The following is a 27801-nucleotide window of genomic DNA, read 5'->3' on the forward strand; positions in this document are numbered from 1 at the left end:
GTGTATAATGTGGTGTTTTATGCAACATGAGTGCAGATCTTTGAATGCAAACAACAAACAAATAAATAGACTTATAGGCTAAGATAGGGGACACAAAATTCCTATGGTTAAGAAGAATTTCTTTAACCAGCTTTGAGGAAATATTCATAAAATTGTTGATTTGCATCAAATGGCCATGGATGATGGCTACACTTTGATGGACAGAGGGGTAAGCTACTGGATTTTAGCAAAATTACCTTTATATACAGTACATATATTTCATTCTCATTTTTCAGTGCACTTTTGAAGTACAGGGGATTTTGCTCACATATGTTTATGCGCTCAATATATATATATATATATATATATATATATACTGTATATATATTATATTCATCTCATCTTGCTGAAGTGCTTTTAGTCACCTTCATTTTCAAATGATCCACACAATTTGAAGCTCAATTTGTGCTAAAGTGCAACGTCTAGCCGCTCATTTGTTTGAAGTATCAGGTTGCCTTTCTTACACCTCCACCCAATAACATGTATCTGATAAAATGCTGAAAGCTCTGATTATTGACTTCAAGTTAGGCCACATTTTTATGATGTTCTGAAAATTCTCTATTGTGTGCTTTTTTTCATTTATGCTTTGCATTTTCTGTATCTTTAGTATCTATAATGGTTTCTGTAAAGTAACATTTATACATGGACACCATGGACAGCCAAAGTTAAGAAGCTGTGCATTTGCTCAGCAAGTGCTGTTTTCAGAAAGAGTTCATAAATATGCTCTTACAAAACAGTCTTAACCTCTAAAAATGTATAATAGTAAACAAGGCCAGGGGTAGTACATTAGGGCAACCGTACTTCTCTGCACTTAACGAAGGGCATGAACAAAACCCCCCAAAATTACTTGCAGCATAAACCCAAATGAAACAAAAAAAAAAGAGTCACGGTCAAATAGTACAGCAGCTGCAACTTCACACAATGTGAGTTGGTTTTATCACGAGTGAAATTCAGTTTCAAAATAATGACCTCACTCATTCTAACTCGAGCACTTGTAGGTTGTAAAAAAACATCAGAGGCTATAACAGACATATTAGGTCTAACTGTGAAACATCCTAATAGTAGCACATTTTCTGTTCTGGATTTCTCGAAGCCAGGGAAGAAAATGGACATTTTACTGAAAAATAAACCTAATATTCCAGCATTTGCACACCCTTCACCCAAGCCACATAAGGAATCGTGCTAGCCTGGGGCTGCAATATTAACTATGCGGCATGTTCGGGGCACACATTACATGGCTGGCCCTGCGTACATTTATATCCATGACTGAAGTGTATGTGCCCTGCCGCAGCTATATCCTGCATAATTCATGATGTGTCAGAGCTCTCCACTCGCTGGTGTCTGTCTGTCAGCACTGCGTGTCCCCTGTCCCTCCCCATCCATTCCCCCTGAATGGTAATGACAAGCCACCAAGCGCAGTCACAAAAAGATCATAACACAAAAGAAAACACATTAACACACATCCACATACTGGTGCAATTACACACAGACAGACACAAACGTACACAAAATATTACACATATGTGCACACTGACAAACAACAATCTAACATGGGGAGGCAGGCTGACAATCCGCAGACTGTTAGGGTCTTCTCATACGTGAATGTGTGTGTATGCTTATAGGTGTGCGTGTCATTCCACACTGCCTTGAAGAGCTGCTCTTTGGTGTCTTATGACAGGCCGTCAGTCTGCTGCTGCAGTAGCAGAAGTGGTGAAGTCCCTGGGGAGGCCTCTAAAAGCTCACAGGGTTCTGGGGGTGGGGAGCCCAGACTTAGTGAAAGCTTTTCCATGTTCATCCACCCAACTCTCCTTCTCCTCCTCCTGTAGCACTGACTCCGCCAGCCTCATTCTGCATCCAAATGCAGAGAAAAAAACCCACTAACCCCTACCCTCTAACCACCCATCCCTCTCCTTGCATTTCCCATCTCATCGCTGCATCTGTCAGTTTTTCCCAACATCTCTGTATCTTCCTTTCCACTTCACCTCCTCTCACCCCCCTCCTAGTCGTTACCTCTCTTTCCTCTCCCTCCTTCAGTTGTGCATCTGTCACTCTCCCCATACATCTCCATCTCTTCTCCCCAAACTAATGTTCTCACACCCCTCCTCTTTCCCATCCTCCCTCCCCTCCTCCCCACCAGTAGAGCCACATATCCAACAGTACATTAACCTCCATACATCTCTGTGAGCTTCTCCAGTAGACACTTCCCTCACTGGGAGCTCCTGTCACATGCAGAGACAGTAAGAAGGACACCCCCCCCCCTTTCACAGTGAATGACTGGTGAAGTCTCTAAACAGTGCCAGAGGCGTTAGCCCTGTAGCAAGGGGCCCTGACAGTGGTCCTGGACTTTAAAACCACAAGGAGAAAAAAAAGCATGAGGTCGGTAGCTGTCACAAAGCTGGACAAGATCGGGAGGTAGTCAGATTGTGGGAGGGAAAAGAGAGATAGACATGCAAACTGAAGTAGCAGCTGTGCTGACAAACATCTTGTCGCCTGAGGCAGCAGAGGCGGCGTGCATGTGAGCGCTTGTTTGTGTTCGCGTTCCCGAACCTCAAATTTTAATCAGCCTCAATGATGAGTGGAGAGGAGCCTAAAAACAGACTGATCCCTGAGCCACCAATCATCCACCCTCTCATAGTGTGATTAAGAAATAGACAACTGTATTTATGGAGAAAATTGTTTGCAACCAGTTGTTTTTCCATCACACTTAATGGAGAAACGAACATCTTCATTTGCTCAGGTTTTAAGATACCTCCACCTCAATACAAAAATTCTGAGCGTGAGATCAGAAGATTGATGCCACTCTCATATCTGTCCGTTCAATTTGAAATGCAGTTCGCTTAGCATAGCATAGCACAAAGACTTGAAACAGGGGGAAACAGCTAGCCTAAATCCAAAGGTTAAAAAATTGGCCTACCAGCACCTCTAAAGCTCACCAATTAACACATTATATCTTGTTCTTTAGTCCATACAAAAAACAAATTGTAAAAAGTAACTTCCTGTAGTCTTTACTGGTAGCCTGGCAACCTAACAACAAGACTTCAGGAAGTCTCAGTTTTCACTGGAACTACTTTAAATTAATGTTTTCAATGCTGTGAGCACTATAAACAATTCACCGGCATTAAATTGGGGTGAAGGCAGAAATCTCAAAGAGAGATATCTCAAAACCCTGGACAAGTAAAACCAAAAGTATTTGCATGGCTAGATACCATTACCATTTCTTTTCAAATTGAGATATCAAATAGATTTAAAAAAATGAATGAGGAAGTGCTTCTTGGATATGGCAGCAATGTTACACAAAGCAGGTGCTCTTGATGCACGGTTAGGCAATCAATGTCCACAAAAAAAGTAATGAATTCCCCCCAAAAAATCAAGGCACACTGTTTCATTAAGATCAAGAAAAGGTCAAGAAAATCTATGTGTCTTCATTTCTATTATCTGTGACACAGTGTTCATTCATTGAGTATCGAGCACTGGTGTAATGAGAAAGCCGGATGTGACTGAAAATTCTCACGTGTATGATTGAAGCTTGTACTTCATTCACTTCTGTGTTTGTGATTGTTTGACCCTGAGGAAGACCGGTGTGCTGTTGATACGTATTGGTCTCGTTTTTAAGCATGTAGCCACTATAATAAAGTTTTTATTTTACTTTTATACTTTAACAAAGCAGTAAGCTTTGGCTTTTTAGATAATTCATTCCCTTTAATCCATTATTTAAGAACAAAAACCTAACCTTGATATGACTGATTCGATGAAAACAAATGAAAAAGTGTGTGGGGAAAAAAAATAACTTAATCTACAACAAAGAAATTTTCCTACAAAACTTAACATTTATTTGTAGATCTCTGCTTTTGAGATACTGAGTGATGAATAGAATCAATTTGGACAAAGCTGCCACACAATTTGTAAGATTTCTCCTTTGATGGACTATTCTGCGACTATTCTTTTTGAGGCGAAGGACACACACAAAAGAGAGTTAGGTGAGAGAGGGAGACAAAAACAGAAAGACGGGGATCTAAAACACTATAGAAGGTAATGAAATGTGTGATTGCCTGGGCCGTGCCATTACTAAGGGACGAGGTCCTCAAAACCTTCTCTGCCCGCAAAATGGGGGAGGAGGATAAGTCATTATGGTTAGGTGTGTTAACACATTCTCAGTAGCTCTAACACACACACACACACACACACACACACACACACACACACACACACACACACACACACTACCCCTTCCTCAGCATCTCAGAGCAGCACCATGAGGAAATTCATTTACTTTAAGATGCGCAGTAAAAAGGACGCCTCGTAAAAAGGGTCCTTTATGTGCAATCAATACCTGAACCAATGAGCAAGCAGAGAGGCTCAGTTTGCTTCTCTCAAACACGAGCACACACACTGAGAGAACTGTCATGACTTGACTTTCTATTAGCTTGGTCGCTTGTCTTCTGAAGGACACTCCACGAAAGGTTGAAACGGGTTATGAGAAAGGTGTTGCTGCTATAGATTAGACATACGGTGCATCGAGCACAACCACCGGGATTATAGTCTTTCTTGGTTACCTTAAATCACCAGCACTGCAGGGGAAAACACACTGAATAGGATCCAAAGCCCCGAGTCTTATCACAATATTGTGTTTGACACATTTCCATGCATGAGAGCAAGTACTGATATGGTCTTTGCTAGAGTATAAACATAGGCTGACTTAATACTCGGTTAAGCTATCACGCCCTATCGGATATTGTGCATCAGGAGTTTGTGCAGTTGTAATTTGGATGTGGCATGGAGCCTATGAGGAGGAATGCCACGCTGATTAATATGGGCTGTGATATGGGGTAATTCCCATACTGCTGCAACTGCAGTTCAAATCCTCCATCAGGCCATTGGAAGAGGTACAAGCTCATTATTCACCATGGAGCGCAGACCCACACAGTCAGACGCACTCACGGACACACACACAGCCACAAACACATTCAAACACACTCACACGCACAGTGAATATAGCAGACTGTGAGCACTAGAAACATTTACAGATCAGCTGTTTTGTCGGGGTCAGAGAAAAAACAGCTTCACAAAGTAAGAATTATCACCGCCTTTTAAAACACGAGCCAAGATAACTAAAGCAACAACTTCGATCTTAAGTATTGTTCTGCGATGAGCTCCCCTCCCCTTTCTGTTTGTCCTTTTCCGATTAGATCTGAAGAAAGTAAAACACCCCCTCACTTTGGGTCACCTCTTCTTCCTGTTTCTCATCCCTTCTCGCACATTCAGTCAAAAGTCTTCCTTGAGCTTTAATGGAAAGAAACGTAGGAGTGGAACTAAAATGAGCTCTTACCTGTCTCGCATCTCTTCCCAGTAAATCCTTGCTGGCAAACGCAGTTGTTAGGTGAGACACAGGTCCCCCCATTCTGGCACAATCCGTCACACATAGCTAGAGGTAGACCAGAAGAGAAGAGCCATTACTCACGAAGATTAACGAGCATTAACTATGTAATTAGACCAGCAGCAGCATATGTATTTGCATACAGAATAAGAGCTAATTTGGTGATGTGATTCATTACAGGCTCTCACGATATTATTTTGCATGATTAATGCATCTTGGCAAGGTTAATTCAAAAATGTTCATTTTTCATGGGGCATTCCAACAATTTAGTATTGTACTTTATTTTGATTTGATTTTCAAATTTGAACCTAAAAAGGCTGAGATATCCTGACTTTTATTGACCCAAGCTCCAAAAATGCTGAATGCCACACTTGCCATAATACAACCAAAAGCATCTTTCACCAAACCATCAGCCGGCCCTCTCAAGCCTAAAGCGGGATAACCCTGATGGCATCATCATTGTGTTATTTTTAGAGCTGAATCGATTAGTTTTGGTTTGATTGTTGATTGAAGAGAAGGTGCAATGTTGGGCTTTATGAAAATGTGCAGTTTTTTACGAAACAATTTATCAAGGAAATAATTGGCAGTTTTAAGAACACTCCTCCAGAGTTTGCACAGGATGCGGAGTACTCCACATAATGAGCAAACTGATCTTTATGTGTAGGATCAGTGCAGTTCCCCTTTAAATAGATTTCTAATCAAGGGATTGATTAACCAGCTAAGGTCAAGTCAATTTTCAAGTAAGAGCACAGATTACAAATGGAACAGCTAACAGAGAGAAGCACCCATTAAACCTGGGTCAAAGAAGGCATTTCAGTCGTCACTGGTGAGAGTATAACCACAATACTGTTTACATGGTACTAATATGGGGTTGGGATCCTCCAAACATCAGCCACAAATGTGAGATGATTCCACTTTGAAACAGACTACAGAGACTTTTGACTGGGACATTTTGCATGGACATGGATCCCTGGATTAGTGAGGTCAAGTCTTTATTAATTTATTATTATTTTTCATAAGATATAGTGTAATATTCATGATGCTCAGTGCAAATTGTTCCTGATGTATAAGGGAAGGCGGTCTGTTGATATTTGATAAAAAACCTAAAGTACGGACATATTGTCTCATGAAAAACAACCACAGTGTACAGCCTTGTGTGTGAATTTAACTAAAAGTCAAAGATATCTGTGTGTACAGTTACGTTCAGGTACATTACTCTAGAGACAGGCATGTTGCATCTCGTCTCCCTGAAGAGAAAAGAGTCCTTTTCATATTTCATTGCTCATTATATGATCATTTAAGGACTACACTTTTTAGTAATATGTCCTTTATCTCTGATGGATGATGCTAAATAACTTGAGCTGTGTTTTCAGAAGGGAAAGGTTTGCAATGTAATGTAAGAAGATAGTTCATGTCTGGGCATTTGTATGTACATGACACAATAGATAACACAACTAACATGGCGGTGCTTACCTTTACAGACTGTCCCATTGCCTGTGTAGCCCGGCTTACAGGAGCAGCTGTGGCCTCCAACCATGTTAAAGCACAGGGCATTCTCATCGCAGTTGTGGAGCCCGCTGAGGCACTCATCGTGCTCTACAGACAAGAAAACACAACAGACGTCAATCTCAACAAGCTCCTCAGTCATATATACATTTGTATTATATATTGTTTTTAAAACGTGGAAAAATGCAGCAGCAGCAGTTCAGACAATGTCATTATATCCACATCTGCAAACCACTATCAAGAAAATAACACTTGATTAAAGAAAAGTGAATGTTTATTTTCCTTGTGAATATGAGGAATGATCACATACAGCTGGTAATTTGTTTTACTTTCCATTAAGAAAAAGAGATTTGAGACTCAGTGTTGGATTAAATGACTTGATAGCTGGACAGCTGCGAGTCTGGTAATAAGACATCAATGACAAACAGCCGGCTGGAGGACGAGCCATTTCTCTATCTCCCATCATGATCTGTCATAAAAAATGGTTTCAGTTGTTTTGCTGTAATTTGTTGTTCTTTCTTTGGCACAATGTGATGGATGGAACACCCTCAATGCTGAATCTGAGTTTCATAACTACTGAAAATAAACTCACTCTGTGTATCCATTAATGAGATGCTGTCTTGTGTTGTTTTTTGCACTTATGAGCCACTGGCCTTTAGTTTGAGTGTTCTCAATTGGCACAATTGGCGGTTAAATACCAAGAGAAATGTTTTCTGTAAGTTTCATGCAAGCATTAACAAAATGTCCCCATAGAACCAGGACTCCCAAGCTCTCATCGCTGCTGCTGTGGAGTTGATATGGTTTGTTATGAATATCCCTCTGACAAGCTTGACTAATGGCTACAGCCCATGACAACATACTGTATCCAACTGGCAAACAAATCTCTTCCCCTCTATCTGGAGAAGAGACAGACGTGGCAAAATAAAACGTAATAAAGGCTTGGAGAATAAACTACTATACAAATCAAACAGTCTAAATATAAATATGATGATGATACTACATGAAAAGAGTTGAGCAAAGCAGAAAACATGGGAGGAAATCTGATAAAGTCTTCACATATACAGTCAAATCAATATTGAGTGACAGAAAAATTATTAAAAACATTATTTTTGTGGTGTTATACATGGTTAAAAAATAATTTAAAATATGATGCCACCATAAAGGCAAATACCATTTACTGTAAGCCTCTACAGGCACATTAAAGGATTATAGTACAGGGTGTGAAATTATAAAGTAATCAAGAGAATGTTATTTAAATCATACAATACATGTTGATTTTTCTCCACAGAGTAATGTGTGTCTCTAACACACAAATGGTTTAGTGTCTTTATTTTGTTTCTATAATAACCTAATGCTGGGTGGATAATGCAACCCAAATAATGGAAAGTAGACCATTAAGGCTACAGGTTACTAATGACGGATAAAACCAAATTTTGAAATTGGCCCTCTTGTCATAATATAGCCCACATGTTGTGTTACCTTTATACGACGGGAATATAATATCTTTTACAGAAGGGGACAAAATTCATAAATAGGCCTCTTTAGAAATTAAATGCCGTAAATGAGGCAATTTGAAGCCGCAGAGGAGACGTTTTCTTATTTTTATGATCAGATCAGGCTCCAGTGTTATTGTCAAGGAGCTGTGAGCTCAGAATGCACTCAATGTGATTTGATTTCTGTGGAGGCCACTGGATCTGAACACTTTACGTATTTGAAATAACATCATGTTTAGCTGTGATTAAGATGCATAATATCAGTAGTTTATAGCATGTGTTACACCAGACACCACAGCTAACCCCTTTTAAATAACTTTTAGACTGTTAGCACCAGTTGGACCAACTCTGCTGCTGTGTGTCAAACTTTTTGCACTATCGATTAATGTTTACTCCCTTTAAACTGGAGTTCATCTCACTGTGCTGACTTATTGAACCCTTCTGGCCTCATCCTCTGGGGCCTCCATGTTTGTTTACATGGTGAGATGTTTTTATTTTAAATCCCTGCTGCAACCAAGATACTAAGACAATAACTGCAAAAACAACATCTCATCTGATGCTGGCATAAGACTTAAACTAAACAGTTAAAGAATTGTAGATCAGTTAAGCCCTCTCCCTGCTGTATGAACAGGCACTTTAATGCACACCCTTCATCTGCCCCTGAACACAAAGGCAGATCTTTATCCCTCTGAGACACACAAAAGAAGAATACTTGTCTATTGTATTTTGGAGATTCACATAAATATTGCTTTCTGATAAGTACTTGCTTACCGAGCACCACATCAGCTGAAGTGCAGAAAACTTTCTGGACTTTCAACCTTCCCGAATCTTCTTTTCTTACTTAACAGCTCTGTATCCCGTAACGACCCAAAAGGATGCAAAATAAAAAACGATCACGAAAGGTCCGTCTTTTGATAAGAGAGCTCTCTCTCTCTCTAACTTCAGCGTTTGTAAAACATTCAGTAATTTAGCCAGACAACTTTTTTTCATTCCATATTATCGTGTGTTTATAGTGCAGAGAGAACTTTCAAAGGCAGCTGGAAGGACAGGCAGTCAACTAAATCTCTTAGAAAAGGTTAAGACTCTTGGAAAACACAAACACAAAGACTTAAGTGCTAATCTGGGGGCAACAGTGTGGACGGTTTCTAGTTATTTTAGTGAATTTCTGGGCCACATTGAGCTTGGCAGGGGACGGAAATAAATTCATTTCTCTCAGCTGTTTCCTCCCGCACCTTTTGTTCAGACATAAAGCAGACCTCAGGAGCCTTCCTCCACCACAGAGATGCAATATTTTTTGTGTGTAGTACCTACTTATGGGTATTTTCCCACAACTTGGGGCTTTTTAAATGCATACAGTTGTGAAAGACAGTGAGGTTTGAGGACTGAAAGATGGCACCTGAAGAGTGAGAGGATCAGAAATGTGAATGCTTGTTGCAGGAGACCTGAGCCGCATCATCCATTTCCCTGCCATCATCCAATCCATTATATCTCCTGAACAGACCGTTGGCCCATCCAAATTGAAAGTGACATTGTGATGAGCTCCTCCATCGAGGGCATGATGATGTATGTGCGCATGTGTGTGTGAGATGGATTGAAGGGCACTTAGGAGGGCCGGCTGCTCTGCTCTTGTTGCTGCATCTCACATGCACACACACTCACCTGCTGTTGAGCAGAATTAAAGTCTGCTCATCGGCATATAAAAACAGTAATCGGAGCACAGGAGAGATGAAAGAGAATAAGGAGGGTTTTTTTTCCAAGGTCACATCTGCCAGAGTAGGGAACAGCCAGCCGTCAGTCTGAACAGACAGGGCAGCACAGCCACCAGGTGCTGTGTGTGTTTGTGTGCACGTAGAGTGTGTGTTATCACCATGAACCTAGAGTTTAGTATTGGTTACTTGTAATTACTTGTGGATAATACTTGTTATTTTGGAATGTAGGCTTATTACTGCACTCAGTTTAAGTGACTCTAAATTGAATCGCCAACTAAATCCCTAAAATGTGTGTGTGTATGTGTGTGAGAGAGAGGTATTTCCTCGCTGACTGCTGCTGCTCAGGCTGTAGACAGACAAACAATCAATTATGTACAGCCTGTCACCAGGGATCTCTCTGGAGCTGGCCGTTTCTCCTCCTCCTGCTTGACTCCCTCCACCTTCTGCCAAAACAACACCAGCCTCAGCGAGGTCAGCTGCTTTCCTGAAAACATTGTATCCTCGACTTTAACTTCACAATTACAGGCCTGAAAGGAGGACGAGCTTATGATACGTATGTCAGGGAGAAACTTCCTTTGCTTCCTCCATGACTCTGTATTTGTCTGCAAAGGTGACAAAGATGATGGGAAAAAGCAAAGGTGACAAAGATGATAGGAAAAAGCAACCTCTAAGCGTCCACGCTGTGTTTTACTTTGTGGGCCAAAAGTTGTATTTAATGCTTTAACAGGAGGAATTGCATTGTTCTTCCAGTACAAACACTGGTGGAATAATATCTTTCAACATATTTAAAACTGCAATAACAGATTTTTTTTGTTGACTCCTCTGCTGCACTATGGCCAGCTAGTCCCTAACTGTGTCCGTCTGCAGTTTGGTGCTGAGCAGGTAGTGTTTTTAGAGTTTCTTTCACTGAAACCGAAGGTATGAGTGAACCAAAACGTACAGGTACAGGTAATGCTGCTAAACAATGAGCTGAAACTTACTATAAAGCTCTGTAAAGCGGAAGGGGAGCTGCAGATTCAGCTGATAATTCTCACTACGAGTGACACCTCTCATACAAAGTTTAATCAAAGCAAAAGAGAGCCTTTGTCCAAATCCTCTGAGTGAAATAAAAAGTAATAGAGATAATGCTAAATGTTTCATATTTTTGATTAATTATAACCCAAAAAATAGTAAAGAGTAATTATTCAAAGGTATCAATTACCAATATGAAACGCAAAGGTACCCTTGTGGAGTGTTTGACCCCTAGAAGCACAATGGAGCTTCGTTTTTATGAGCGGCTTTGTTGTTTGTTTGTATCCTGCACCAGCACCAGGACGCACATGCACAGTACCAGGGCGATGGTTTCACACTATTGGATCGACAGTTGGTAGAGGTGCTCTGTTTATCCAAATCCTCCCAGCTGCCAGACCCTTTGAGTCGTCAGGCTGAAAGTCATCTTTTCAGATCTCTGTTGTTGTCTAACCCCCTGCTCCACCTCTGGCCTCTGTCCATCCCTTACTTTCCTTCTCCGCCCAGCCCTCCCTCCGTTCCTCTGCCTCAGGTGCCCAGGTCTGGTTATCACAGGATTAGAACAAGGACACACACACCCTGCATACACACCTCAGGCACAAGTGCACGCATGCACACGTACACCTAGCACACATGCACACCTCAGGACAGTCTTCTTTAATAACATTCAAAGGGAGAGCACAACCAATCCACTACCTTTCATGGATTAGCTGCTAATCTCACACAGCGAGGAGCACCTCAGGCACTTGGGGGAAAAGACGAAAAGTAGAGGGGAAGAAAGAGGAGGAATCTTGACCTTCAAGATCAATGATAGAATACTCGTCAAAGAAATGGGCAAAAGAAAGTTTGGGATGTTTATTTTGCTAAAGGCTCCACTGGAAACAGAGTTTGGGCCGTGTCACGACATTTGGTTGTTGTACATATTTCATTTGAGCAAGTACATGAAATCCACGTGTTCCAGTCTACCACCAGCTGGGATGTGAACTTGCGACCTCCCTCGCTGCAGGTGGTCTCGATGTAAAATACGGACTTCTGTCAGAGCTCGCTGACCTCCTGACAAGCTGAGGGGAAATGTAACCAGGGCTCCATGCTGTTTCGTTCAAGCTTAAATCTGCGGATCAGTCCTTTAATCCACTATTCTGCCCATAAACACTGAGCCATGAAATGAACTACAGTCAACTTAATCCTCTTTACTAGGCAGACTGCTTCACATACGACACTGTAATGCATGTAGAAATATGGCTATCAATACCGGGACATTGTTCCTGCTGAGTTTGCAATTCATTAATTGGTGAAAGCCATTGAGGATGAGAAAGATGCTCGTATATCATGCGAATGCACGATGTCAATAGGTACTGAAGGGGGGCGGTTTAATGTTTCCTTCCACAGCTGTAATATTTCTTCTGTGGGCAACTTAGAAGAATCAGCACTCCCTTTGGACTCTTTTCAACAGAAGCAGATGTTCAATTGCTATTAATAAGCAGTAGATTCCTGCAGCTACTAGCTTAGCATCTTCCTGTTTTTATTGTCAATTACTGCCACCAGGACTACAGAGATGACACTAAACTCAGCATATCAACACGTAGAAAGAGAAACACCCTGGTGTGTTTTCCAGCATTCATTAATTTTTTCATTTAAGGACCCCGAATGTTATTGTTGACACCTAATTTGGCTATAATTCATATTTCTAATATTGGCTAAGAGGTGAGATGTGCCTTATGGTAGTGATTGTGTTCAGTATCAAGCTCTCTCTGGTGGTGGATGTGTGGGAGCTGATAGTCCAATAACTCAGTGGGGAGATTACGACGGTAATTTGACTCAAGCAGGGAAAAAGTCATTACATCAAGCCTCTGCATAAGCCTTGGTTTAATCACACAAATTGACTTTTATAAGGAGACGCATAGCTGTGTATTCCACCACAGTGACTTGAAGGCATTTTAATAGGAAACTACATAAAATATAGTGACACAATTTAATCCACTGGGTTTGGGGGTTTTAATCTTCATTGTGAATCTAGGGAATGAGCACATAGTGGAAGAAAGACAAATGAGTTAAACAATAAAACTTGCCCAGAGCTCAGAAGATTAGAGAAAACACGGTGAGCGAAATCACATAAGGTACAGTGGCTGTCTGAAAATAATGTGGGAAAAGACTGAGTAAGCAAGTAGGTTTCTTTCTCTAAATAAAGAAGAAAAGAGATGAATGCGCATTTGTTACTCCCTTAAAAAACTATTGCTCAATCTCAGTTCTAACTTGTTTATGCCTTTCAGAAGCCTGATCATAAAAAGACACAAAGTCACAAATCCTTTGCTCTATTATTTCCTGATTTCCATTGACAGGGGAAGAGAGAAACTCTACAGGGCGCCCAGCTGGAGCAGGAAATGGGAGTTTTCACCGGGTGTTCGTTGTGTTACTGAGTCTTACGGCTTGAATTCAAACTCCAATGGCACGGCAGGAAGGCTGCGGGCCTAAATCCTGCGACGTACGGCGCAGGCGGCAGCCAGCCCCTTCACTCTGCTGCCACTGAGTTAGTTTGCATTGGTGAAAATTGCTTTTTTAATTACCGACACTGAGGAAATGCAGCATGTTGCCTCCTCTTCATTTCACAAGCTGCAAACAACTGGTGAGGAATGAGGCAGATCTGCCACTCATCATTGTGGAATGACATTGTGTTATTCTAGACGAAGGACAGAGACATTACATTATGGAAGGATTACTGTCTCAAAGTTTTCTTATGTATTTTACCCTACGTGTGATCCTGCATTTGGCATTATAAGAAAGCAATAACTTTAAATAGACACTGTACTACAGGTGGCTTTACAATAGTCCTTACAAAGTCCTTCTGTGTTTCTGCAGCATCCATCACTCCTGTCAAAATACATCTCTATAATTGCAGATTTCCATCACTCCTTTTGTCGAGTACATCCTGACATTTGATGTTACACAGCCTGTTTTATGTTTGTTCTCAATAAACTCCTTTTCAAACATTTATTTTTGTTCACAATTTTGCTTCGATATTTGGATAAGATTGCGGCTGGCTGACATGGCAAGAAAAATGTAATTTTAAGTCATATCATCAATCCTGTCAGTTGACATCAGATGCGAGCCCCCTAGGGCGATCCGAGGGCATGCACATGAACCATCAGGGGGTACGTTAACGTTAAGCTCAACTCAACTTATGTTCTAAGCAAAATGGTAACATTAGTAACGTTAAAAGTCAGTAACGTTATACAAGTGGAATTTGGAATGACATGCTAACGACACCATGGAAATAACGTTAACAACTAATGTTATATCCAAATTGTGATGGCTAGCATTTGCTAAATCAAAACAACTCAACCTTATCAGGCTAATTAACAGTCCCCAGCTTGACATATCAGCTATAATCATATAAGCCAATTAAGGTTACACTACTGTAGGAGAATCCTACCTTAAGGCATGCAGGCAGTCAAAAACTGCAGTCAAAAACTGCCTGCATGAAGACGACCTTCTTCAGTCTTGCATGTGCCAAGCACAGAGGCCAGAAGCTTTTTTTTTTTTTTTTGACAACTCAGAAGGCGTGGTTCTCATTTCCCATTCACCGTGACTTTGTCCCCCCACAATTTCAAAAACTCAACGGATCCGCACGAACCTCACAAATGACCTACTTAATAGATTCAAAATGGTGATTTTCACCAAAAGGTGACAAGTTTGCATCCCTGTTTCACTCAAATGTATGAAAATGTATCTTATCTACTATAACGTGAAGACAAACTGTAGTGGAAGAAGCTATTATGAACCAGCAGGGCTACTACCACAATCACCCACAACACAGACAGAGAACAAAGACAGCGAATCATCCACGCAATCCTTTTCAGATTGATTTGGTTTCCTTTTGAAATTGACTTTAGTTACAACTTTGATCAGGAACAAATGGGTCTGCCGCCTCCTCTCACAGTCTCTCTGTTTCTCAGGTTCTCAGTGACTTTCTTTCTGCGTATCACACACACAAACGCAGGAGGATATTCACACACCAGACGAAGACTGCACACACACACACACGCAAGAGACGCAAACAAGACAGAAAGTCCACAGACACTTCCAAACAGACCTGAAGTTAATCTATTTCATTTTTCAGAGTTTTCAAAAGATAAAAGTCTTCACACCAACAATGGACCCAACTATTAAAAAGCTGAAATTGCAAATATGTAAAATAACAAACACCAGGCTTGTCCCACAATACAATAGAGTTCAGAGGTTCATATTAAACCTCTCTTATAGAACACATTTGTGTAATTATGTGATTTTGACACATTTAAGTTTTAACAAAGCTGGGTGATAAATGTGCTTCGTAATCTACACAAAGCAAACTCAATCCAAAATTGATTCCACACTTTCTCTCAGCGTTCATTCTTTCTCTACTGCTGGCTTTTGCTGAATCATAAAGTAGTAAAGATGCTATTGATTTGTGTGTGTGTTTGTGTTTTATTTTAATGTGGTTCTAGTAATCAGAGCAAAACCAATAAGAGCAAATCAAACTGAGACATTAATCCCTACGCATATTAAATGAACAGACCGTGCATAATTGGAGGGTGACAGATTCACAGACAAGTGTGTCTAACCAGGCGCCGTCTGGACTATGACTAACAGAAAAAGCGAGAGGAGGTGTAGCACATGGCTAACGATTACAGTGTGTTTCACAGGTGCTGTATGATAGCTATGCCTCTCTGTTAAAACATGATTTTCTATTACACAGCTTCCTTATTCTGTCTCACACTGCACTCTGACACTGATAACTCACAGCGTTTTTATCTGAATGTCTGGCTGCCTCTTCCTCTCTAGAAGTCGGTGTGTCTCTTGGCTGCAGAATTCATCATATTGGAATCAAATATCATCCTCCAGTGTATGACTAAAGATGCAAATTAAATCAATTCTAACTGGCAGTAACCTACTGTGGGTACATAAAATGCTTCTCTTTAAAAGCTCCTGCCATAGAAACCTGAAGGGAAGACATATCCTCCTCTCTTTATACATGCATTTCTCTCCTCGTCTCTCCACCCATACAACAACAAAATATCATCCTTATTTGTACTACGTCAAGTCTGCTAGCAACTTCTACACAAAATGGTTACACAAAGCCAGAATGAAAAAATCAGTGCCTTCTCCACTTGATTCCTGCCTGCCAAAAGGCCAGCAGAGGAACTCACCAGTGCAGGAATAGTCATCGATTCTGATGTAGCCCGTATGGCAGATGCACATGAAGGAGCCAGGAGTGTTAACGCACATGGTGTTCTCCCTGCAGTAGTGCTTCCCTTCAGCGCACTCATCGATATCTGAAGAGAAGGCAGAGAGAACGAAAGAGGGGGAGAACAAAGCTGGGTTAGATGTGGATTTCCATCTAAGTGCAACTGAATCTTTTTTCTGATTTTTTATAATCATAATCTGTGATTTAATCCTTCATCAAAAGGTCAGTATATGTTTAATTATGTCATAGATATTAATATACTGTAGCTTCCCATAAAAATCTATAAAATATTTGCTGGTAGATTACAGACACCCTCTTGTGGTGCAGATCAAACAATATTTTTAATTAGTATTCTGCATAGGTACCTGAAGCCTCATACCTCAAGTTCAAGCCTCATGATCGATTTTGATTTGCTCTTTGTTTTTCAAACCTCTTTAGCTAAGTGACGTTCAACAGCTTCATCAGCTTTCCCTCTAGAAACAAATTGTAAATGGCCGCATTATAAATTTAGTCTGTAAAGTTTTATCTGTTTGTGAGGTAGATTCTTAATGACATTGTCTACAACAGTTTTGAGGAGCAAAATCTGTGAAAAGTACATCCCATGACATATTGTATAATCCTTCGTTGTCCCGTGGAGAGAGGAGTGGGAGTCTTTCTGTGGAAGAAAAGTTTGGACTGACTTTATGCCTGAATAACTTTGGGAGACAACCACCATTTTCAATCATTTTGACTTTATCCAACAGTACAACTTTTGAAAGGGTGCAACAGGCAAAGAGAAAGGAGAGGCTGAAGTTAATTATATGAACAGAAAAGAGCTATAATTTGTTTACAATATTCTGACGGGTAGTCACAAACAAATAACTTATTTATCACATTGGCTGACGCACATATTTGTCAGTGTTGCATCAGCTTGCCGTCTGATTATACAAATATAGTAGCTGACCGAGCTTTCTTGCTGTCTTGTCTTGTTCTACAAAGTTAGTGATGTTTCAGAGCTTCCTGAATTCATCAAAGATGTTGGAGCGGGCCATAATTGACTTTGGCTTTCATTAATTTCTAATTAGGGATAAGACGACATCAACATGTAGTCGCTGCTGATTTCTTAGAAAAAAAAGATCCAGCTTTGTCTGACTGAAGTCCTCCAAATTAAATAAAAATACACTGTTTGTCCATCGGAATGACACACAAGCTTTTTCTGATCTGTCAGCAGGATGGCATCGTTTGTCTGCGCCTTCCAAAATTGTTTCAAACCACTGTTGATAAATAAATTCACTTTGTGATCTGACAACGCTATGGTTAAGATTTGATTAGGTTTAGGCACAAAAACAACTTGGTTAGGTTTAGAGAAAGATCATGGTTTGGGTTGGAATGAGTTCTTAGTTAAGCTTAGGGGACCTTTGTCGTCATGGTTACAAAAACACACGTGGTTAAGGTTAGGGAATGATCGTGATAATGTTTTGATAAAAACAAAACAACGTCAGACTGTCAGTTGGAAACAAAACAACGGTGTAACACTCCTGTGTTAAAGTCCAATGTTTATGTCACCTGACTTCCTCCTTTGCTAAGTCATTACAACAGCGGCTAGAGGGCTGTTTCAGCGTAAATCTATGTAATTTTGGGGCACTTGCTGAAATGGCTGATGCTGTCGTTCTTCATGGGAGGACAGTCAATTTTCAGTAGGGAGGAAGTATCTTTACAGCACTGTTATAGCGACATCCCCAGAATTATACTGTGGCCTACTTTGGGTGTCTCCCCCATCCTGGGAACCACCTTGTGTAGTTTGTCCTAGTTGGTTCTCGCCATAGATGGTTCCAAACGGCTTCTACGCAGCCAGTGAGAAAGGGCTATTTGTCTTCATCAGAGGGAGACAGAGGTCGAAATGCAGAGGGTCCTTGAGAGGTGGGCGCTGAAGCACTTAAGGTTGCACCACTCGATTTCAATCTATTCAAAGTAAAGCTCTCCACATAGTGGCTGGACTGCTTCTCTCCACACCACTACTGGTCATTCAGTTCAGCCGTGTGCTCAAGCATACTTTATATTTTATATGCTGTAAATAGATACTGCAGAGTGAGAATTACGCCACTAGAGAAGTTAATTCAACAGGCTCTGCACACAAACACAGGTGTTTTCAATTATGCTGGCTGATTAAACCTCTGCTCAGTTGGACAGAGATATGCTGGGGCTTACATGAGGTCACCAAACTTAGTGTGAAAATAACAATGATGAAGGTGTATGTTGTCCCATCTTAACAGGTGCGGGTGAAGGAGACGTCACTCAAGCACAGTTTGTACACATCCACACAGACCTGACAAAGAGGTCCAATCCGGCAAAATAAGTGAAAACACCTGTGCGGATATACCATGGGTGTCTAAGCCTTTAATTGTGCTCCTATATGAACTGTGTGTATTTAATTTCTGAAGTGCCCATATACAGTATTTGTCATATTAAACCCCCTATGCACCCATGGCATACCCACACAGGTGTTTACACTTATTTTGCCTGATTAGATTAGACCTCTTCTCAGGTCTGTGTGGCCGAGCACAGGCCGTGCATCTCCCTCACTCTCATATTGCATTAGAAGGTCTGCTCTGCATTCTCTAGATTACTGGTGCAATCCCAGCGTGGAACAGGTCTTTTTTCCTTTAATTTCCTTTGTGGTAACAATAAAGTTTATCTTATCATTATGGTCAGAATTGGGGGGCTACATAGAGTTCGGTGTCCTCAAATGATGCCAGCATAACTAAATAGAGCCACACTGGACACTGACTGCTTAATGTGAAAGGGTTGTTACTACCACCCACTAGGAATAAACAACCAACTTTGCAGCTCTATTTAGCTTTTAGCCATTTTTAGCTTACTGTTGTGGTTATTTTACTGGTGCATTCTGTAGTAGACTGGAAGGTTGAGTCTCAGCGCTCCTCATTTATAAAATCTGAGGTGGCTGTTTCCAGCAGCAAACAGATAAACAGTGTGTACTCTACCTGCCTATCATGAAACAACAGAAGAGGAAGGAAATGAGTGACTGGTGAAGAAAGTTGAGCACAGCAGGCTAAACAGTGAGTCCCCTGGAGCTAAAACACAACTGAATGTGCACCAGGTGGCCAGACATATGACTCCAATGTGATGCTCATGTAGCCTGATAATTAGACTGAATTGCTGTTTTGTTTCACTTCATTCATTAAGCTTTTTTGTTTGTTTTGCCCTAACTAATCAGCAGAGAGTGACATGCTGCGTCTTTCCTGCCAATGTAATTTTCTACAGTAGTGGCTGCTAAGAGCATTTAACGTTTTTTTCACATTGATCAAAGAAATATGTTGATTTAAGAGTTGTTATTTCTGTAAAACTGACTTAGAATAATCTGTACAGCTGCTTTTCTGTTGCTTTTTCATGAATGTAGCTGCATAGCTACCTAGCTATGTAGGAAGATGACATCCCCATTCTTAATCCTCAAGCTTCGACTCGTCATTTTTTTTCTCTACATGTGGGAAACAGCTGTCAATAGGCACAACACCAGACTTAGAGTATTTGAATCATTGAATAAATCTGGCTGCGGTTCAGAGGTCTGGAACAGGCTAATGCTAAAGTTGCTCTGTCTCCGCTGCATATGTTAGTGGGCAATTGTTTGCTATCGTGTTAGCAAAACAACTCGAAAAACAATGCTGTATCTGGGCTGTGTTCCTATGAGCTTGTTTTGAAGGCTTTCGGCACCCTAGTAAAATCATGTATGCTCCGATGAAGGTCTGATAGACTGAAAGCTCAAACTCAGTTTGGCACCCTCGTAATTAAAACTCGGTTAGTGCAGCTTTAAGAATATGATTTATTAGATTGTCCTTTGTATTTCCTTCTCACTCTCAGGATTCCATATTTGGATCCATATTAGCTGTTGCCTTAGCAACAGCTATTCTGGGTTCTAAACTGCATGCCAAACCATCAGACAGAAGATGCACAACACTGCCAGGGTAAACAAAATAATCTTGATAATGTGATGCAACAAAATGCAATTCGATGCAAATGCAAGTTGAACCGAACAAACCCGGCTATGTAATATGCTCCGGGGCCTTGCTCCTGTTGATAGTACAGGTCAAATGTAGGCACTTTTTGAGAAACAAGCTCCGTTGTCCTTGACATTACCAATTTATTATTCATTCACTGTATTCAGTGTCTGTAAGAGCGCAAGAGGACATTCACCCCTGAATATGTTGTGTGCCAGGTGCTTTTGCGAAGAGCACTTGAAATTGAATTTCAATGGATTTGCATTGGCATTCACTCGGCTCGCATGTCCTTGGGTAGAGTACCGCCCACTAACCCACAAACTAAGAGCTCAGCACCTGCCTACAAGTGTGGCATTCACATTTCCTTGGTCTTCTTCCTTTCACAATTTCATCAATACTTGCTGCCTCCAGCTATTCAAAAGCTTCACAGATAAATGAAGCAGACAGACAATCACCGACCACCTATGAAAGTACATGTGTCCTTCACTAAATGAATGGAGGCTAATTAAAGCCGCCATTCATTAGAGGGAAACAGGGTTGTAGAGAGGGTACAGAGAAAATGGGAAGTAGAGGGAAGGGCAGACAGCAGGGCAGGTAAGGAGAAGAACTGGAATGAAGACAAAGACAGAGTCACAACATGCTATGCTGTAGAGCTAGCCAGGGAGAGGGTGAATGACTGAGATAGTGAAGTGAAAAGGATACAGACAGAGGACAGAAGGAGGTGGAGAGAAAAGGGCAGACAAAGTAGTGGATTAAACACAGAAAGGTGTAGCATGAGAAAGAGCCAGTGTGAAGTGAAAGTGGTGGAAAGTGTGGAGTGTGTGTGTGTGTGTGTGTGTGTGTGTGTGTGTGTGTGTGTGTGAAGAACTGAGATAGCAAGAGAAGGAGATTTAGATGGCAGAGGAACAGAAGAGGAGGGAAAGCAGAGAAAGGTATTAACTGTCGCTGAAGAGACAGAAAGTAAGAGAACAAATGCAGTCTGTCCGCAATCGCAACGGTAACCTTGAGTGGAGGTCTTCGGTGACAGCTTTCCCGCTTTCTGATTGGCCGTCTGCGGTGCGGCTTTGATTTAGAGCCTATTAACTGTAAGACACCATCCATCCTGCCCCCGGAGACAGCAGTTACGTTTGCTAAAACAATATGTAAGGAGGTGAGATGATGAGGGGCACCGCACGAACGCGTGGGGGAGAGCCACCTTCTCCATCTCCATTAACAAACTCCATTTTCTTGATTGGCCTGTCACATGGACACACGTGATGCGCCAAGCAAAGAAGGCTGGCCAAGAGTCAGCAGCAGCTTTTATCGCTGAATGGAGTGCTCGGGGTCAATCTTTTGCCACGGCACGATGGATGGCTAGAAAATGGCTGTCTTTTTTTTCACCTTTGTGCATTCCTGCATAACTACTGAATCAATCATAGTCATACCTGAGGAGGGTGGGTAACTTTGTGTTATTAGGACAAAAAACGTCCTTGTTATGCATAAAGAGGGAGGTCTTTTAGTTCCTGCTGTCAGACAAGAATTACGTCAAGCTACAGCTACTTTAGTATTTAGAAAGCTGTATGAAATCACACTGGCATTTTTAATAATCCAAATTACTAAAAACATAACCTTGCTCAACAGTCCAGTGCAGTTCACTCCATTTATCTATATAGGCATCGGAAATGTGTGTATAATATTGTTGTTGATATTTCTGCTTTCAGACACCTTTTAAGAGTAACAGTACCCATTAATTAATTCTCCTGCTTGCACTGCCAACTAAATGATGCTTTTTCCTCACACTGTGCAAATGTGATGCAGCACAACACTACATAACGGACCACACCCTGCTGTGTTATATTGGGTTCACAACATCTAAAGTTAGTTATCAGCACGCTAAATACACACAATGACAATGCTAACATGCTGATACTAAACAGGTAAAATGTGAGCATGCTAATGTTCGCTAATTAGCACACAACCCAAAGTACAGCTTAGGTATGAGCACAGTTTTGCAGTTTAGTCGAAAGACAAAGTAATATATTATTTGTATTACTCTACATCTGTTTCAAATTTTATGGAAATCCATCCAGAGATCTCGAGATATTTTACTAACAGCTAAAAATGTCAACCTGCTGGTGGCACTAGAGGAAAAGTCAGGGGATCACTTTAGTCAGTAAGATTCATCCTCTGGGGAGCACAAATATTTGTACAAAATTTCATGGCAATCCATTTGATGGTTGTTAGAATACGGGCAGTACAACCCAAAAACATGTTTCACTTTTTCAGAAAGGCCAATGAAAGAAAGTTGCTTTCAGACAGCGAGCAGTTGCCACCAAGAAGAGGGAGGGCGGCTGTCGCTCTTGTGAACGTGCACAGCTTTTTGCAGCTGCATTCAGTTCATGATGGTCCAACTTTTTCAACTTGCCGGGCGACCATAATAACCACAGAAAGCCACAGAGAGAGAATTATAAAATAGCTGATTTTACAGGTATCTGAGTTTTCAATTGTACACCGCTTCACTAGCAGAGAACAGACAGATCAATGAAGAGAAATGGTATTCGAGCAACATCAGTTACAGATGTTACAGAAGATAGTGGAACAGCAATTAGCCCAGAAGCGGCATCAGGACTTGGACTCTCTATAATCTACTGCTGTTGACTCTGATGTAGGCCAAAAGTGCCTAGTATATTTAATTCACTTCAATTCAATGGGCTTTATTGGCATGAAAGTTTCAAAAACAATGTTGCCAAAGCATTTTGATGCTTTACAACTTATCCAAATATTATATATATATATATATATATATATATATGCATATAGATATCACATATATGTCATGACAATTAAAATAAGTGACACTACACATGCTGTCACCAAATGTTGATACAACGTTGGAGGTCATAACTCTTCTGACACTTTTAATATTCCTACTATTGCTCATCCAAGTCATCCCACAACTATGTAAATGGGGAATAGTGGCTTATCCCTCTCTACTTGCATAGCATGTACTTACTAATAGGAAGCGTCCTCACTATCTGTGTTTCATACTGCAGTAAACCAAGGTCTGGGAGTAGGGAGATAACACTGGCATTGCCTTTGGATGTCCCACAAAGACACCCGAATCTGTGCCATTCCACCAGCGGCCTCGCTCTCTCTTTATCGCTCATTCTTTCTGTCTTTTCATCATCTATCCATCCCCTCCCTAACCAGCTCACTTACTCAAGCAGATGGTTTTCAATACATGGCAGAGGGACGAAACTTGCCAAAACATTGTCTGATATTCCTCCGTAGCCAGTTCCCTCATGGCCAGCTATATAGCAGTCAGAGGGAAGAGCAGAGAGACAAAGAGCTGTCCCTGCTGGCCAAACAATGTCCCACTCAGCAAATAATCTCCGCCGTTGGCCTTGGTTCCTCATGGGTGGAGAAAGGTGTCAGAGGATGTTATAGGACGCCTCTTTTGGTTTAGGAGAGTATTATTTGATCAAATACTAGAGTTAGAATTGGTGGTCGGGATGTGTGGAAAAGAATGCTTTGCTTCAGAGGGATTTCGATCAATTTATTGTGTTGAATTTTTCATGTGATTATCAAGTCTTCTTAGTTTTTGTTTTTAGAAAAATGAAACAACCTTGGGGAAAATGGGTGCAGTATATGTGTTGTTATGAATACACATAGCACTTTAAAGGTAATAGTAGTAGATCGATACCACTCTCATATCTGTATAGTAAATATGAAACGATAGCTTAGCATGAAGACAGAACTATCCTGGCGCTTTCCACAAGTAAATGGTATTTCTTGGCCAGGCATAATGACTTCCTGCATATATCACATTAAGGACACATTAGTGAGCTTTAGAGGTGCTGGTACCGTTGGACAGAACAAGGCCAGCTGTTTCCCTCTGTTTCCGGTCTTCATGCTAAGCTAAGAGAACTGGCTGCTGGCAGTAGCTTCATATTAACTGACAGATATGAGAGTGGTATCGAACTTCTCATCTAACTCACGGCAAGAAAGCTTCTTTCCCATAATGTTGAACTATTCCTTTAATATTCAATTGTAATTAATTGAAACAGTGATGTTGCATACACTGCAGTGTATCTCGTTTTAATTAGGGTAGTAACAAATCAAGTAATCCACTGATTCGTTTTTTAATTAGTTGATTATTCATTTAGTCCTAAAAATATTTTTAAAAATTGTGACCAAACTAGCAGAGCCAAAAAAAAATCAGCTTTCAACTTTGGGTTTTATTGCAGGGTAGGTCTGGGAACGGCAGTTCAACAAGAGAAATTACTCTAAATCCTCTCCACTTTCTTCCATTCTGAAGAAAATTGCAAAAACGGAAAAGGAGTATGGGGTTTTTTAATCAGTTTGCTCCTTTATTGTTGCGATCTTTAGGAAAAATTCTTATGTTCATCTGCTTTAAAGGAAATAACACTGAAGAAAAAACTCAGACAAAATGAGTTTCTTTGAAATGTAACAGTGCAGCTCATAGTTTCTTTTCTGAGCCATTATATAGATATACTTTTAAAAGAGAAAAGTCTTTTTGGTCTCTTTTCAACTTGCCAAATTGGACAATCACTCCTAAATAAACAGGCTCAAAAAACCCAAAACAAATATGCAAAACGTCCCTGCCAATTTGGGAAAGAGAAGGAGCCAATTAGATGACTGAGTGAAAGGAATCCCATTAGGAAGCTACAAGAGGGAAAATCTGCATTCTGAGAGCGCAGTCATTGTCTAAATATCAGGCACTCACAATGTGATCAATCACTGTAAACACTGTAAGCCTGCTACCTGACTTAGAACAATGAACATCAAATAAGAAAAAGGTGGAGGAGGTGTGTGTGTGTGTGTGTGTGTGTGTGTGTGTGTGTGTGTGTGTGTGTGTGTGGAATTGCAAGAAGGTGTATAAACGTGTGTTCTTTCTTGTCAGTGTGTGCACACAATTCCTGTATATTCAACACATGACAACCTGACAATTTCCTCATAAAGTTCCATGCAAAAAAAACAAAAACACACATGGGTCTTTCTATGCCAACATCTACCAGCTCTTGAATGACTCCATCAAGTGGGTGTGGGTGTGTGTGGGTGTGTGTGTCTATATGTCACATTAAACATGCACTTAACATACTTCGATTTAGCAAGCCTGGTGCATCTCATAGACAAAAGTGCCTTGTTTACGTGCGGCAGCGTGAACAGGGTTTGGCTCTCCATCACGGCTCTCATTAATCTGGGAAATCTGTAGGCCAGAGGTCTAAACAATGAGTAACATGGAGCAAAAGTGGCTATCAGAGCTCTATGACAGGCTGATCTAAAACTCTCAGTTCTTTTAAATCAGGGCACAAAATGTTTCTGTTTGCGACTGCACTGTAGTCGCACTGTAATTTGTTTTCTAATATTTAATCTGTCTTATGCTATTTTAGCCCATTTATACTTAACTGCTTTAAATTTTCCTTTAAAGAAAACCCTATTACATGTCCTTTTATATTGCCTGGTGTTACTTTTATATATTTCCTTAATGCCTTTATGTCCTATGTAAAGCACTTTGAATTGCCTTGCTGTTGAAAGGCGCTATAAAATAAACTTGCCTTGCCTTCATGACAAAATCACATTTAATTCAATAATGTGTTTTTCTTCTTTTGTTATTGTTGCATTTTCTTGTATGTCATTTATGATATGCGTCTGTATATGTTACTTGTTGCTGCATGCATTTTAATGTAAAGCACACTGGTTCACATGTAATTAAAAGTCTTATAAATAACATTGCCTTGCCTATAGTTTGCAGAGACCTACATAAGGATCTTTACTGAATATTATTGATTATATCTAGAATGGAATATTCATTGAGGTTATTACTGGGTGGAATAGCTAGGAGAGGTTACCCATCCATCAAAGAGCTCAACTAGCTTCACATTCATCAATAGCCACAAACAAGACTCCAAATAAGTGATAATGTTACTCCGTAACTGCTGGATGTGTAAATAAGCAACTGTTTACTTTACTAACAAGTTCGCTATATCAGCTTAAAAGATGAGTATATCAATGTTGTTTCCCCTACCCTCATGTGGCCAATTGTCGGTTTAAGTAAAGTACCTGAAAATTGTACTGTGGTCTTGTGTCAAGGTTTTACTTCATGTGGCATTTTTCTACACAAATCCCACAACACCTTAATCATGCAGTATCATCCAGCAATAAAGCAATCCATGATTTAAGTGTGAGTCCATCTGGAAAAGGAGGAGAAAGGAGATTTCTCCCATGTGGCATTTGAAGGATATTGGTTGAGCAGTGCTAAGATACTGTTATTTACACTGGAGGGGGCTGTCTGGATGATAGTGGGATTGTCTGTTTTGGGTGACATTTCGGCGGGGTCACAGAGGCGAGGTGTGTATAAACACACACGGCCAGTCCGAATGTGTATATGTTTGCCTGTGTGTATATGTGTGTGATTCATCTGTGTGTGTGTGTGTGTGTGTGTGTGTCAGGGTCAGGGCCCTAGCAGGTGGGGAGCCCAGAGGCTCCGGGCTCATCCCGGCAGTGATTGGGTTTTGGAGCGGGCCGTGCTCTTCAGTCAGTGCCAATTAGCCTGCTGCCACCTTGTGACATTCAAAAGACAGCAGTGGCAATCAGATCGGTCTGTGTTCACACATGATATGCTAACGCATACACACAGTCATGGCTTATAGGCGATGAAACCTCACTTTATACATGATTTGTATATATTTTCCTTCATTGTGGTGAACATGGGCACTGTAGCTCATGCTGAGTCAATCTCACATACATCATCGTGTAATAATATACCCACCAAACAACCAAATGTTTAATAATCCGCAGCTGAAAATAGTCCCCAACGAATGCACAATTCACTCCAGTTTGAGTGAGGTTGGCTCAAAACGCTGGTGTCCAGCTGTTTTAGGAGTCTTTTATAAAATGGAAACTAAATATTTATTTATGTACATCTTCAATATGAACTAATGGACTTGGGGCTGAATGTGAGAGACAGGCCAGGAAGTCGGGAAGTATTGAGAGACTAACGCACTGTACGTTTTGGTCTTTTCATGGGATTTGTTGGAAATAAGAAAACAGAATACAGAATATCACCAGCCTGTATATGTAACATCACAAACAGAATTCTATTCGCCTCCATTATATTGTTGTGGGGGCAGAAATATCAGAGACAGATAACTCAAAATCATCTGCATGGCTAGATACCAGAAGAGGTAAATGAGAAAATGTTTATTTGTAATTTGGGTGACCCTTTAATGTTTATCTAGTTATGCAACTACCTATCGAACTATCTAACACTATCTATCTTCATATTTGTGTAAATGTGGTGCATATAAATCATTCACATAATTTGCACTCTCCCTGATAAATTAAGTGAGTTAGTAAAATAACACTTTCTAGGATACACTTTGCATCATTTTTGTATTTCCTCTATTTTACAGAATATCATTTTGTAATTCACATTTCCCAAATGGACGCTACA

General features: G+C 40.6%; 1 protein-coding gene across 2 annotated transcripts in view; it reads right to left on the reverse strand.

Moving 5' to 3' along the window:
• The window catches only part of nell2a (neural EGFL like 2a), a 72664-nt gene that overhangs the window by 18016 nt on the left and 26847 nt on the right, over positions 1–27801 (reverse strand). For both annotated transcript variants that reach the window (XM_070907370.1, XM_070907369.1), the window contains exons 13-15: positions 16316–16441; positions 6887–7009; positions 5366–5461 (exon numbers count right to left, since the gene is read on the reverse strand). In XM_070907370.1, coding sequence (XP_070763471.1) covers positions 5366–5461; positions 6887–7009; positions 16316–16441 — 345 coding nt within the window. The remainder of the gene's footprint in view (positions 1–5365; positions 5462–6886; positions 7010–16315; positions 16442–27801) is intronic.

Source organism: Enoplosus armatus, chromosome 6 (assembly GCF_043641665.1).
Source record: "Enoplosus armatus isolate fEnoArm2 chromosome 6, fEnoArm2.hap1, whole genome shotgun sequence".
NCBI classification, from domain to species: domain Eukaryota; kingdom Metazoa; phylum Chordata; class Actinopteri; order Centrarchiformes; family Enoplosidae; genus Enoplosus; species Enoplosus armatus.